At 39.3% G+C, this 12,573-nt stretch overlaps 1 protein-coding gene across 2 annotated transcripts in view; it reads left to right on the forward strand.

Moving 5' to 3' along the window:
* The window catches only part of ESR2 (estrogen receptor 2), a 59,851-nt gene that overhangs the window by 21,748 nt on the left and 25,530 nt on the right, over positions 1–12,573 (forward strand). For both annotated transcript variants that reach the window (XM_079126297.1, XM_079126298.1), the window contains 4 exons: positions 1,103–1,219; positions 5,255–5,554; positions 10,039–10,177; positions 11,214–11,267. In XM_079126297.1, coding sequence (XP_078982423.1) covers positions 1,103–1,219; positions 5,255–5,554; positions 10,039–10,177; positions 11,214–11,267 — 610 coding nt within the window. The remainder of the gene's footprint in view (positions 1–1,102; positions 1,220–5,254; positions 5,555–10,038; positions 10,178–11,213; positions 11,268–12,573) is intronic.

Genomic DNA, 12,573 nt, shown 5'->3' on the forward strand with positions numbered 1-12,573 from the left:
TTTAGGTTCCAGGGATTGAACCCAGGTACTTAACCACTGAGCCACATCCCCACTTTTTTTTTTTTTTTTTTTTTTTTGGTATTTAGAGACAGGCTCTAACTAAATTGCTTAGGGCCTTGCTAAGTTGCTGAGGCTGGCTTTGAACTTGTGTTCCTCCTGCCTCAGCCTCCCAAGCCTCTGGGATCACAGGCTTGTGCCACTGCACCCAGCCTAAACATATATATATATATATTTTTTTTTTTTTTGAGAATTCTAGTAATATGGAAGGAATAATCTATTAGCCAGAAGGCAGGGTACTGAGCTATTCTTAGGTCTCCTTTACTCATTATCAAGGTGACAATGTGGGTTAACTTGGCATTTAAACCTGTATCTGTCCTCTATCTCTCAGTTGGGTAATTTTTTCCCCACCTGTTTTTATTGGTGCATTAGAGTTGTACATGATGATGGGATTTATTGTTACATATTTGCAGGTATATACAGTATAATAATATAATCTGGCCAGTGTCACTCTCCAGCACTCCCCCCTCCCTCCCTATCTTGCACTGGTTGGTCCCTTTCCTCTGCTGATCTCCCTTTGACTTCCGTGAGACCTGCCCTCACCTTTCTTTTCCATTTTCCTCTCTAGCTTCCACATATGAGAGAAAACATAATCCTTTGAACTTCTGAGTTTGACTTTCACTTAACATGGTAGTCTAGTTCCATTCATTTTCCTGCAAATGTCAGAATTTCATTTTTCTTTACAACTTAATAAAACTCCATTGTGTATATACCACATTTTCTTTATCCATGGAAGGTCACTTGGGCAGGTTCCATGATTTGGCAGTTGTGAATTTGCTGCTATAAACATGGGTATGCCTGTATCATTGTAGTGTGATGGCTTTAATTCTTTCAGATAAACACTGAGGCATGGTATAGCTGAATCACAGGGTGGTCCCACATCTAGTCTTTTGAGTCACCTCCATCCTGATTTCCTTAGGGGGTTGAACTAACTTAACAATTTCACCAACAGTCAGCTGGGTAATGTTATTAGGGTTGTTGGCCTGGAAGAAATTTAACCAAAATATTGTAACACGAACCTTCCTTTTTTTTCCCTGTGCTATAGGGCATAATGATTATATTTGTCCAGCTACAAATCAGTGTACCATAGATAAGAACCGGCGTAAAAGCTGCCAGGCTTGCCGACTTCGGAAGTGCTATGAAGTAGGAATGGTGAAATGTGGTGAGTGTTCGCTTGCCTTTTATTGTATGAGGCCATGTTGGAAACTGTGTCTCAAGGAACTAGGGACGAGAGATTTAGGATGTAGTGATCATCTTCAAGGATTTGTAGCTGTCACACTGTATTGACCAGTTCCCTGAAGTGCAGACGACAGAGATGAGTGTGAGCAAGCTGCCAGAGACAGTTTTTGGCCCCAAATGGGCAGTAACGTGACACAGCTCAAGTGGTCTAGCAACAGAATAGGCCACCGCGTGGGAGAGGGAAATTCCAGCCACTGAAATGTTTAAACAAGCTGGATGACCACCTTCCTGAGACCTTGAAAAGTCCCATTCCAAGAATGACATCCCGGTTTAAATGTTCACAGTGAAAACTTATGACAAGAAACTAGAATATCTTGTGTGTTACTTGGGTAGCTATGGGGAAGGGTCTTGCCTCTTCCTACTAGCTTTCTAAAATTGGAAAAAATACATGTAAGAGTCAGAAACATAGATTTTGTTCTATGATGGTGTGTCTATGTGTATACAAATGTATGCATAACATGTATTATATAGTGTATACTGTATATATAGTGTGTACACTATATATGCATATATTGTGTGTGTATATGGGTTATACATACATACACACACACACAAAAATAAGCACTTTAGTATAACAAGCCACAAAGATACCTACTCCCATTTTCTTCACCTGGCTAGCTTCTGATTCACTTGTCTGTATACACTTTTTTCTGTGTGTGTGTGTGATGTTGGGGATTGAACCCTGGGCTTGATGCTTGCTGGGCAAGCACTCTTCCACCGAACTACATCCCTAGCCTATTTATTTTTATCTTTATTTTAATTTTGAAACAGGGCCTCACTAAGTTGCCTAGGCTGGCTTTGAACTTGCAGCCTCTTTCCTCAGCCCCCTGAGTAGCTGGGATTACAGGTGTGCACCACCGTACCCAGTCACACTTACTTGTTTAAATATATTCATATCAGCTCTGCCTATGCTTTTCTTATTCTTTTGCTAGTCTGTATGTTGTCTGGAATTTATTTTAACTTCTTTCTTTATAACTAATTATTTGAAAAAATTAAAACAAGCATCTTTCTCTTTTTTCTCCCTATCTTTTTAAAAAAATTTTTTGAAGTTGTAAATGGATAGCATACCTTTACTTTACTTGTTTATTTATTTATTTTATGTGGTGCTAAGGATCAAACCCAGTGCCTCACATGTGTGAGGCAAGCGATCTACCCCGAGCCACAACCCCAGCCGCACCTTTCATTACTCTTCTGTGTTGTGGTTGGAGGCTAGTTATTGTTGTTTTGATGCACTTGAGTTTAAAATTATTTATCTTTTTTATCATCTGGTGATGAGTCTCCTTATCCCTAATATTGATTTTTCCCTTATAGCTTGTCTGATATTGATAGAGTACCTTCAATTTATTTGGCTAATTTTTGCCTGTTATATATTTTTCTATCCTTTTATTTTCAGGTTTTCTCTATGTCAGATATATCTCTTATAGCTAGTTTATTTCTAGATTTAAAAAAATATATGGTTTTCTGCTGGGCATGGGGGCATTTACTTGTAGTCCCACCCACTTGGGAGGCTGATGTGGGAGGAGCACATGAGCCCATGAGTTTGAGACATGCCTACACTATGTAGGGAGAACTTGTTTCAGAAAAATGGAAACAAAACAAAAATATTTATAATTTCAGTTTTGTTCTGAAATGGTGAAATTAGTCTGCTTTTTATCTGTTGTGATTACTATTTGGGTTCTTTCCTATCCTCTTATTTTGTGCTTTAAAAAATTTGATCATATATTTTATATGATTTTTTAGGAGCTGATCACATTTTCATATTCTTTTTTTCTTCTTTTACTAGTTTGGAAGTCAGGCATCTGTTTTAAATTCTTCGGTGACATTTCTGTTTTGGAAACACAGTCTTAATTAATTTGAGAATTTAAACCTGTTTCTTTCCAGACAGAAAATCTTGGAAAATTCTAACCAAAATAGTTTTCTCTCATCTTACATATTATTGTATGGTATTTGGTTTACATTGTTTCTATATCTTCTAAAGATAATAATAATTATTATTTTATTCATTCAATGGTTTCTTAGATTTAATAACATATTTACAACTTTATTTTCTTATTGCTTCTTGAATCTCAATGTTTTCATTCCATGCTACAGAACATTTGTGGGACTGAGTGATATGTCTTTTCAATCTTTGGTTAATGGAAAATGCCTTTAATTTATCCTCACTTTCGAATGGTAGTTTAGCTTGAAATGTAATTCAAAATTGGAGAAGTTTTTCCCTCTCACCATCTTAAAGATGTTGTTCTATTGTTCTGATCCAAAAACTACACTAACAAAACATTTTAGTACTAACACAGGAATAGAAAAGTAGATCTCTAAAACTGAATAGAGAATCGGGGAAAAGATAATTTTACATGCAATTATTTATTAATGAAAAGACTTTACATCAGTGTGGAAGGCTTATTCAATAACTAGTGTTTGGGAAATTATACAGCCATTTGAAGAATATAACATGAAATATAAATATCATATAATGTAGGTAAGCATTCCAAGTAGATTCAAACCACCCAAATGTTCAAGAAGATAAAGGAGAATATATAAAATATTGATATAAAGCAAAAAGACAGATTTGACTCTGCATTAAGGCTTCCTATGATAAAATACACCATGAGCATAATTAAAGACATATATCAAGTAAGGTGAGCCAGATACCATGGTGTATGCCTTTAATCCTAGCAACTCAGGACACTGAGGCAGGAGGATTACAAGTTTGAGGCCAGCTTTGGCAACAGCAAGATCCTGCCTCAAAATAAAAATTAAAAAGGGGCAGAGGTATAGCTCAGTGGTAGAGCACCCCTGGGTTCAATCCCCAGTACCATAAAGAAAAACAACAATAAAGAAAAGCAAATAAGATGAATATTGCATCTGACATAGTTATTTATCACTGCTATACGAAGTGCCTTTGTAGGTTTTAGGAAAGAAAAGGGCAAAATAAACAAATAGGCAATTAATAAGTAAACAAATACAAAAGACAAACATATTAGTTAACCTTACTAGTAATTTTAAAGATACAAGGTAAAGCAAGGCGATTTCATTGACAAATAATTACATATAAAATTATCTTTTTCCAATTAACAGTAGCAAATATTAAAAATGTTTTTTATGCCCAATGGTATTATGTGAAAATAGGTGGTCCTTAAACTACTGTTTAGATTATAATTTTTGAAACACTTTTGGAGAGTAATCTGTTAATGTACATCAAAATTTCAAATGTATGTATGCCTTGGTTCAACAATTTGATTTCTTTGAATTTATTATAAGGAAGTAATTTGATACATATACAAAAATGTATGTTTATTATAATACTTAAACAAATAAAGAAATTATAGCAAACTAGATTTACTTTAGCCTGGGACGCTAAATAAATGATACTATACTAATAGAACAGAATGCTATGTGCAATTTTTAATTATCATGACATTTTTAATGAAAAAGATTATGAAATAGTATCTATGCCATGATTACAATTTTGTTTATCAACTATGAAAGTGTATAAAAGCATAAAAAACAAAGTATTTATGCCTAAAGTCATCCTTTTGTATTTTCCAGATTTTTTTCAATTAATGTATTTGAAATATACTTGTCTGTGTAAGTTTGTGACAAGAACACACACATATGTATATGCATATACATATATGCATATATATATACACATATATTTTAAATATATTATAAAATGTATTATCAATGTTAAAATCTTAACTTTTCTCCACTTTCTACCTGAGGAAAAATTCCTAATTTCATACTTTGGAAACTGAGGTATGTCCACACTCTTTAAAAGAGAAATGGATTTAGTATCCACAGACACACGGGCTCCAGAAAATAAGTCGACCTTCTGTTCTCAGGCACTTTCTGAGGATGGGCTCAGGTCCTGCAGGGATACCGTTGATGCATTTTTATCCTGGCCACTCAGGGAGCTAGCCTCTGGGTCACGGCAATGGCCATCTGGTCTCCCCTTTAGGCTCCCGGAGAGAAAGGTGTGGGTACCACATGGCGAGACGACAGAAAAGCTCCAGCGAGCAGCTGCATTGCCTGAGCAAAGCCAAGAAAAATGGTGGACACCTGCCGGGAGCAAAGGAGCTGCTGCTGAGTGCCCTGAGCCCGGAGCAGCTGGTGCTCACCCTCCTCGAGGCGGAGCCACCCAACGTGCTGGTGAGCCGCCCCAGCTCACCCTTCACGGAGGTCTCCATGATGATGTCCCTCACCAAGCTGGCCGACAAGGAGCTGGTGCACATGATCGGCTGGGCCAAGAAAATTCCTGGTAGGGCTGTCTTGGTCTTAGCCTTTCATTTATTTCTAGAAAGGACTGCTCCCAACATTTTCGGGTGAAGAGTATAAAATGACTGTCCATGAACTTTGTCTAGATATGTAATAGTTTGACATCTTGATTTATAACTTCAAATATGTTCTTTCTTCCTATTTTGACAAATTTAGTTTCCACATTTCCTGGCAGGCAGTCTCGTTTAGAATTCTTGGACTTCTCAGTTCCTCTATACCTGACATGGTAGTACAGGAAGAGTCGTACCTGGCCTGTGTCTGTTCCTGACTCCCTTCCTTTCCCCACTCCCTGGATCCATCCTTGCACACACGCCATCCTGTATGGACACATCTCCCACAGACACTGCCTGTTGGCTGCCTCTCATATCTACATGTGGTCTGGGAGGATGGACCCAGGGAAGACACACCCAGGCTCTGAAATTGAACTTGGGACCATTTGGGCAAGAAAGTCCAGGGTCTGGAACCTGGAACATGGTTCAAAGGTAGGGAGATGACCTGCACCTTGACTGGTATGTTGGCTGGGGACTTCTCACCTTGAGCAGGTTGGGGTGGGGTAGGCTACAGTACAACCAGTAATGAAAGTGAAAGGGGTGTCAGATTCTAAATAGGAAGTTATAAAATATTTTTTCAACAAAGAATCAGTAGTATGTACACAAATTAATGTGCAAAGACAAATAGAGTGAATCAGCAGTTGAGGTAACATGAATCAATAGACCAATAGACCTGGCATGCTATCAAGTCAAAAGCAAGCTTAACTACTGTTGAATTTTCATTTAGAGCCTATATTTTTCCATCCCATAAAGTAAACACTTCCCCAGACCTATTTATTTTATATATAGACAGTCCCTGATTTGAGATGGGACTTATAATTTTAACTTATACATTTTATAACATAACTTTTTGACCTTATGATGGTGTGAAAGTGTACCCATATCACCATTCAGGTTTTCTCCTGTGGTTCAGTATTCAATCATGAGCTATTCAGCATCTTATTATAAAGTGGGATTTGTGTTAGAGGATTTATACCCAACTGTAGGCTAATGTAGGTGTTCTGAGCATGTTTAAGGTAGGCTAGACTGAGCTATGATGTTTGGTAAGTTGAGTTTAATAATTTTTTTTTTTTTTTTAAAGATAGGGTCTTGCTGTTGCCCAGGATGGCCTTAAGTGACACTCCAGCTTTAGCCTCCCCGGTAGCTGACACTACAAGGGTGCACCATAGCACCTGGCTCTATGTGCATTTCTTTTTTTTAAGGGTATATCATTTTAAAATTTTGTTCTAATTAGTTATACATGACAGTAGAATGCACTTTGATGCATCATTCATAAGTGGAGTATAACTTCTCATTCTTCTGATCATCCTTGATGTAGAATCCCACCAGTTGTGTAGTCATATATGTACATAGGGTAATAATGTCTGATTCATTCTACTATCCTTCCTACCCACAGACCCCTCGCCTCCCTTCACTCCCCCCTGCCTAATCCAGTCCAACTCTATTCTTCCCTAACTCCCCACCTTTATTGTGAATTAGCATCCACATGTTAGAGAAAACATTCGGCCTTTGTTTTTTGGGGATTGGTTTATTTTACTTAGCATGATATTCTCCAGCTCCATCCATTTACCGGCAAATGCCATAATTTCATTCTTATTTAAGGCTGAGTAATATTCCATTGTGTATGTATACCACAGTTTCTTTATCCATTCATCTGTTGAAGAGCACCTAGGTTGGTTGCATAGTTCAACTATTGTGAGTTGAGCTACTATAAACATTGATGTGTCTGTGTCACTGTAGTATGCTGATTTTAAATCCTTTGGGTGCAGACCAAGGAATGGGATAGCTGGATCAAATGGTAGTTCTATTCAAAATGCATAAATGCATTCTACTGTCACGTAAAACTAATTAAAACAAATAAAAAATTTAAAAAAGAATACAAGCAACAATAAAAGTTAGCGAGGATATGGGGGAAAAGGTACACTCTTACATTGCTGGTGGGACAGCAAATTGGTGCAACCGTATGGAAAGTGGTGTGGAGATTCCTCAGAAAACTTAGAACGAACTTTCCGTGCATTTTTGACTTATAATATTTTCAGCTTACTGTAGTTTATCTGGATGTAACCCCATTGTAAGCTGAGGAGCATCTGTACCGGAAGTACTCTATAGTGCTAAAATTACTAATTAGCATTTAATCTAACCTAATATGTAAGCAACCCATCATCCCCTGAGAAGGTGCCTCCATCCACTTCTTTACAGTGGCCTAAGAAATGAGGTTTCTCTCCAGGCGCTTAGCCCGGGGGACACACCCCTGGCCTCAGAGGCAGCAACTGGATTAGGTAAACTGTAAATATTAGGTGGGGCGAGAAGCTAGGTGAAGAAATGTTGGGGATAAAGAGCCGTGGGAACGAAGACCCCAGGTGATGGTGTCTCTTGTGATCATTTGTTGGCCTGGGCTCCTTCCTTCTGAGCTTTCTGAGGATTTTCTGGAGTCCAACTTTGTTTTGTTTTGTCTAGCATCTTCACCTTTGCCAGAATGATTTCATTTTCTCTGCTGTTTCCCAGAGGAGAGAACATGGATGTACTTTCCTTCAGTTTTTGCTTTAAATGTCTAAACACTGTTTTGCAGGATCCCACATGGAGAGTAGTGGTAAAATTAGTGCTAAAAACTCTGCAGCTTTGTACCCTAACAAAAGTGAACTTTTAAGCCACATTTGTCTTTCTTCAAGATTGGTGTTTTGAAAGTTTTGCAGAAAAGTTAGGTATAGTCTTAAGATGTATTTTCTCTCCCCTGCAGCTGACGTAGTCGTTAGCCAAGCCAAATGGTATTAAAATGTCATCTAGCCTTGATCTTGTTGGATACCTATAAGAATAGAAACCTCTCTCTCTCTTGGGTAGGTATAGTGTTTATAACTGTGGGTGAGATTGGAATGTATACACATCATAGGGCCCTGAACTGGGCATAAGTATGTGGCTGTGGAAGGGATTTGTCCATCTTTACATTCATTACTCCATTAAACCCTCCTTTGTGCAGATTCACAGTATAATCACTCAAAGATTTGAATCGTATGTGGTCTTGGTACTACAGTGTCCTGGTTGGTAAAATGAGTATGTTAAATGATCCTACCTGTAGGAAAGTCTCAGAGGAGGGCAACAGTGCCCTCCTGTCTCCTACAGAAAAATAATCTTTTTTTTTTTTGCGGTGCTGGGGATCGAACCCAAGGCCTTGTGCTTGCAAGGCAAGCACTCTACCGAGTGAGCTATCTCCCCAGCCCCAGGAAAATAGTCTCAAGAGGTGATTAAAAAAAACAGGAAGGGACTGAGCTAATATTGAAACTGAAATCCATTCCATGCCAAAACTATGGCTTTGGTCACCCCACCTGATCTTTTTATCATAGTGTATGAAGGAAGAAGGCCAGTGTTCTCTACTTCACTTTAAAAGCACTCACTTCCTTACATATTACCCGTTTCTTTCCAGTTCTGTGACCAATGCATGCTATTAGGCCATAAGGATCTGCTTCGGTTGTAGTATTTGCTCTTTAGGATGCAGACACCTAGAAAAGGTGTTCCCACTTAGTACAATGATCCTAACTCTAGACAGGAAATTTTCAGCAATCAGAGAAACCAATTCAATCGAAGCCTTGACTTTCTGCAGAGCCTGGCACTGCACCCTACATCCTCCACTTACCCCTTCTGCCCACCTCAGTCCCATGATTGGGTCTGAGAAGTCCCTCTGACTGGCAGCTGAGCTTTATGTTTCTCATAAACATATTAAGGTGTTATTAAGACAGTTTTGCTAACAAGGATCAGTTCTGGCTTTCTGTTCTTCTCCAGCATCTACCTAGGGAGCCAAATAGCTTTGGTAATAGTTCTTTATAAATATTACATGAAGCCAGGTGTGTTGGTGCACACCTGTCATACCAACCACTCAGGAGGCTAAGGCTGGAGGATCACCAAGTTCATGGCCAGTCTGAACAACTTAGCAAGACCCCATCTGAAAATAAAAAATAAAAAGGCTGGTAGAGCACCCTTGGATTCAATTCCCAGTACTGAGGGAAATATAAATAAATAAATACATACATACATACATAATAAATAAATAAATATTAAATGAAGTTTTATTAATCTCTAGAAAAGGTTCAAGACTGGAAACTACGAATTGTACACCTTAAATTCAAAACTTTCTTCCTTTAAACAGCATTTAATCAAACCTTTTAAATATTTTTAAGAATTATTTAGTTGTAGATGGACACATATCCTTATTTGTTTTTATGTGGTGCTGAGGATCGAACCCCCCACTACCTTGCACGTTCGAGGCAAGTGCTCTACCACTGATCTACAGCCCCAGACCTTAGATATTTGTTATTTCCCTTTATTGCTTGTATTTCCTAAGCCTTTAAAAATGTGCTGTTCTGTCTTTACAGAAATGGGTTGCTGAAGAGGGGGGCGGGTGTCTCACGCCTCTTCCTTTCCCTAGGCTTTGTGGAGCTCAGCCTGTTGGACCAGGTGCGGCTCCTGGAGAGCTGCTGGATGGAGGTGCTGATGGTGGGGCTGATGTGGCGCTCAATTGACCATCCCGGCAAGCTCATCTTTGCTCCAGACCTCGTTCTGGACAGGTGAGAAAAACATATTGTGCTTCTTTTCCGACTTTTTTGAGTGAGGCACTTAGTGAGTGGAAACAAAGTCCTAGGTGATGTAATTAAAATCTTACACCTGAAAGAGTAATTAGAGGATAATAATGTCATCAGCTCCTTTACTGGGTCAAGAACCCAAGCAGAAGAGAGCATGAGCGCCAGGATTCAGCATCTCGTGACTCCTTTCTGACCTGTGGCACCACTGCATTTGCAGGTCAACAAGGGACTGTACGCAGCAGGATATGTGGCCACTAAGTGTGCAAGTCAAAGCAGATTTTTCTGCATTAAAAATCCTACTTTAGCTGGGTGTAGTGGTGTATGCCTATAATCCTACACAAGAGGATCACAAGTTCAAAGCCAGCCTCAGCAACTTAGTGAGGCCCTATTTCAAAATAGAACATAAAAAGGGCTGGGGATGTGGCTCAGTGGTTGAGCACCCCTGGCTTCAATCGCTGGTACAAAAAACAAAGTTCTTTTTTCAGCTTACAATCTTAAATTGTTCTGTGTCTTGTTCACATCTAGTGACCAATTACATCTCCAACTATCTGGACAGGTGATACATTTCTTATGAATCTGCCAAGGTTTATTTTCACATGCTTTAACTCACTCTAAAGCATGTGCTATAACAATGTTTTTTGAAATAGTGGTGGAAGGAATAGTTATTAAAACCAGATAGGTTAATAGAAGTTGGGACATGATAGTGCTATTGTCAAACTTGGTTGCATTTAACTTTTTTAAAAGTGATGGCACAGAAAAGGAACCAATTTTTAATTGATTTGGTTGAACTGTTTATGGAGGGAAAGCTGGAACATACAACCACATTCAAGATTTTTGCAGGAAAAGTAGAAAACTTGGTGTACGTTTGAAAGGTTTGAAAATCTCCATGGGAATTGATTTCCACATCCCCATATGTTGAAAAAGTGCCACATTGTTTCTGCACAGAGTAGGAGGATGCCTAGCACTAGGAACAGAAAGTACCTGCCCCAACTCTTGCATCATAATCCTGTTACCACTTTAGGTCCTCAGAAGACCCTCATTCGCACGTTGCGCAGATGAAGAGCGGTGCCCCAAGGTATCAGCATCTATTCATGGATGACATTGACAAAGAGCACTGTTCTGAGTAATGGAGGTGTTCTGGTGGAGAACAAAGCCCGTGGGAAGAGCTGGCGCATGGGATGTGGCTTGAGCAGGAGCAAGCCCAGGTGGCGAACCGTAGAGGGAAGCTCTGGAAGCCCAGAGCAGAGTGGAGCGTCAGACCCTCCAGTAACAATCACAGTAGCTAACTTAATGGCTTGTATGTGCCAGGCACTGTCGTAAGCACTTGATACATGTTGGCTCATTTCATCTCCACAACAGCCCTTTGTGGGTAAGCACCATCTTTATCCCTATTGTTCAGATGTGGAAACGGGAGGCTTAGTGACATTGCTACAGTTATGTAAAAGTAAGTGGTAGAGCTGGACATGGAGACCTGGCTGTGGAATCCATACTCTTTTTTTGGCGGGGGGAATACCTGGGATTGAACTCAGGGGCACTGGACCACTGAGCCACATCCCCAGCCCTATTTTGTATTTTTATTTAGAGGCAGGGTCTCACTGAGTTGCTTAGCACCTTGCCATTGCTGAGGCGGCTTTGAACTCGTGATTCTCCTGTCTTAGCCTCCCCAGCCGCTGGGATTAGAGGTGTGCACCACCACGCCCTGCAGAATCCACACTCTTAATAACAACAGTATACTGCCTCTCAGCAAGAGAGGGAGCTGGAAGGGGAAAGAGGAAGCCAAAGGGCTAACTAACTTCCTACTTTATTCTTTTTTTTTTTTTTTACAGTATAGGGGATTGAACCTAGGGCTTTAGTGCTTGCAAGGCAGGCACTCTACCAACTGAGCTATATCCCTAGCCCAATCTACTTTATGCTTTTAGCTTAGAATAGCCCTATTTTATTTCTGCCGGCTTCAGAAACCCATTCTTCCTGCTGTTGTCTCAGGGTACCATCCTGCCAGGCAGGCTGAAAAGTCAAGCACCCAACTAAGTCGTGCATTCATTATGTTCCGCTTGAGGATTTAAATGAAACCACACCCCCACATACACACATGTACATATAATATGCACATGCAGTTCTCCTAAGAAGTTAGTGCTAGTGAGATGTTCTGTCCCTGAGAAGCCAATAGATTTGCAAATACTGAAATTATTTTCCTCTTTGTCTTGTAGTGTTAATTTTCAGTGACTGTTTCATACCTGGTTTTTAGTACAATTAACTTGCTTCTTTTTATGAGTTCTTTAATTCCTGTAAATGTACATGAAAATTTCTATAAATGGACACCAATTCTGGATCAATATTATGCTTACATCTTACTTAGATTGTAGAAGAAGAAAGTTATTTTG

Source organism: Sciurus vulgaris, assembly GCF_902686455.1.
Source record: "Sciurus vulgaris genome assembly, chromosome: 2".
NCBI lineage: Eukaryota > Metazoa > Chordata > Mammalia > Rodentia > Sciuridae > Sciurus > Sciurus vulgaris.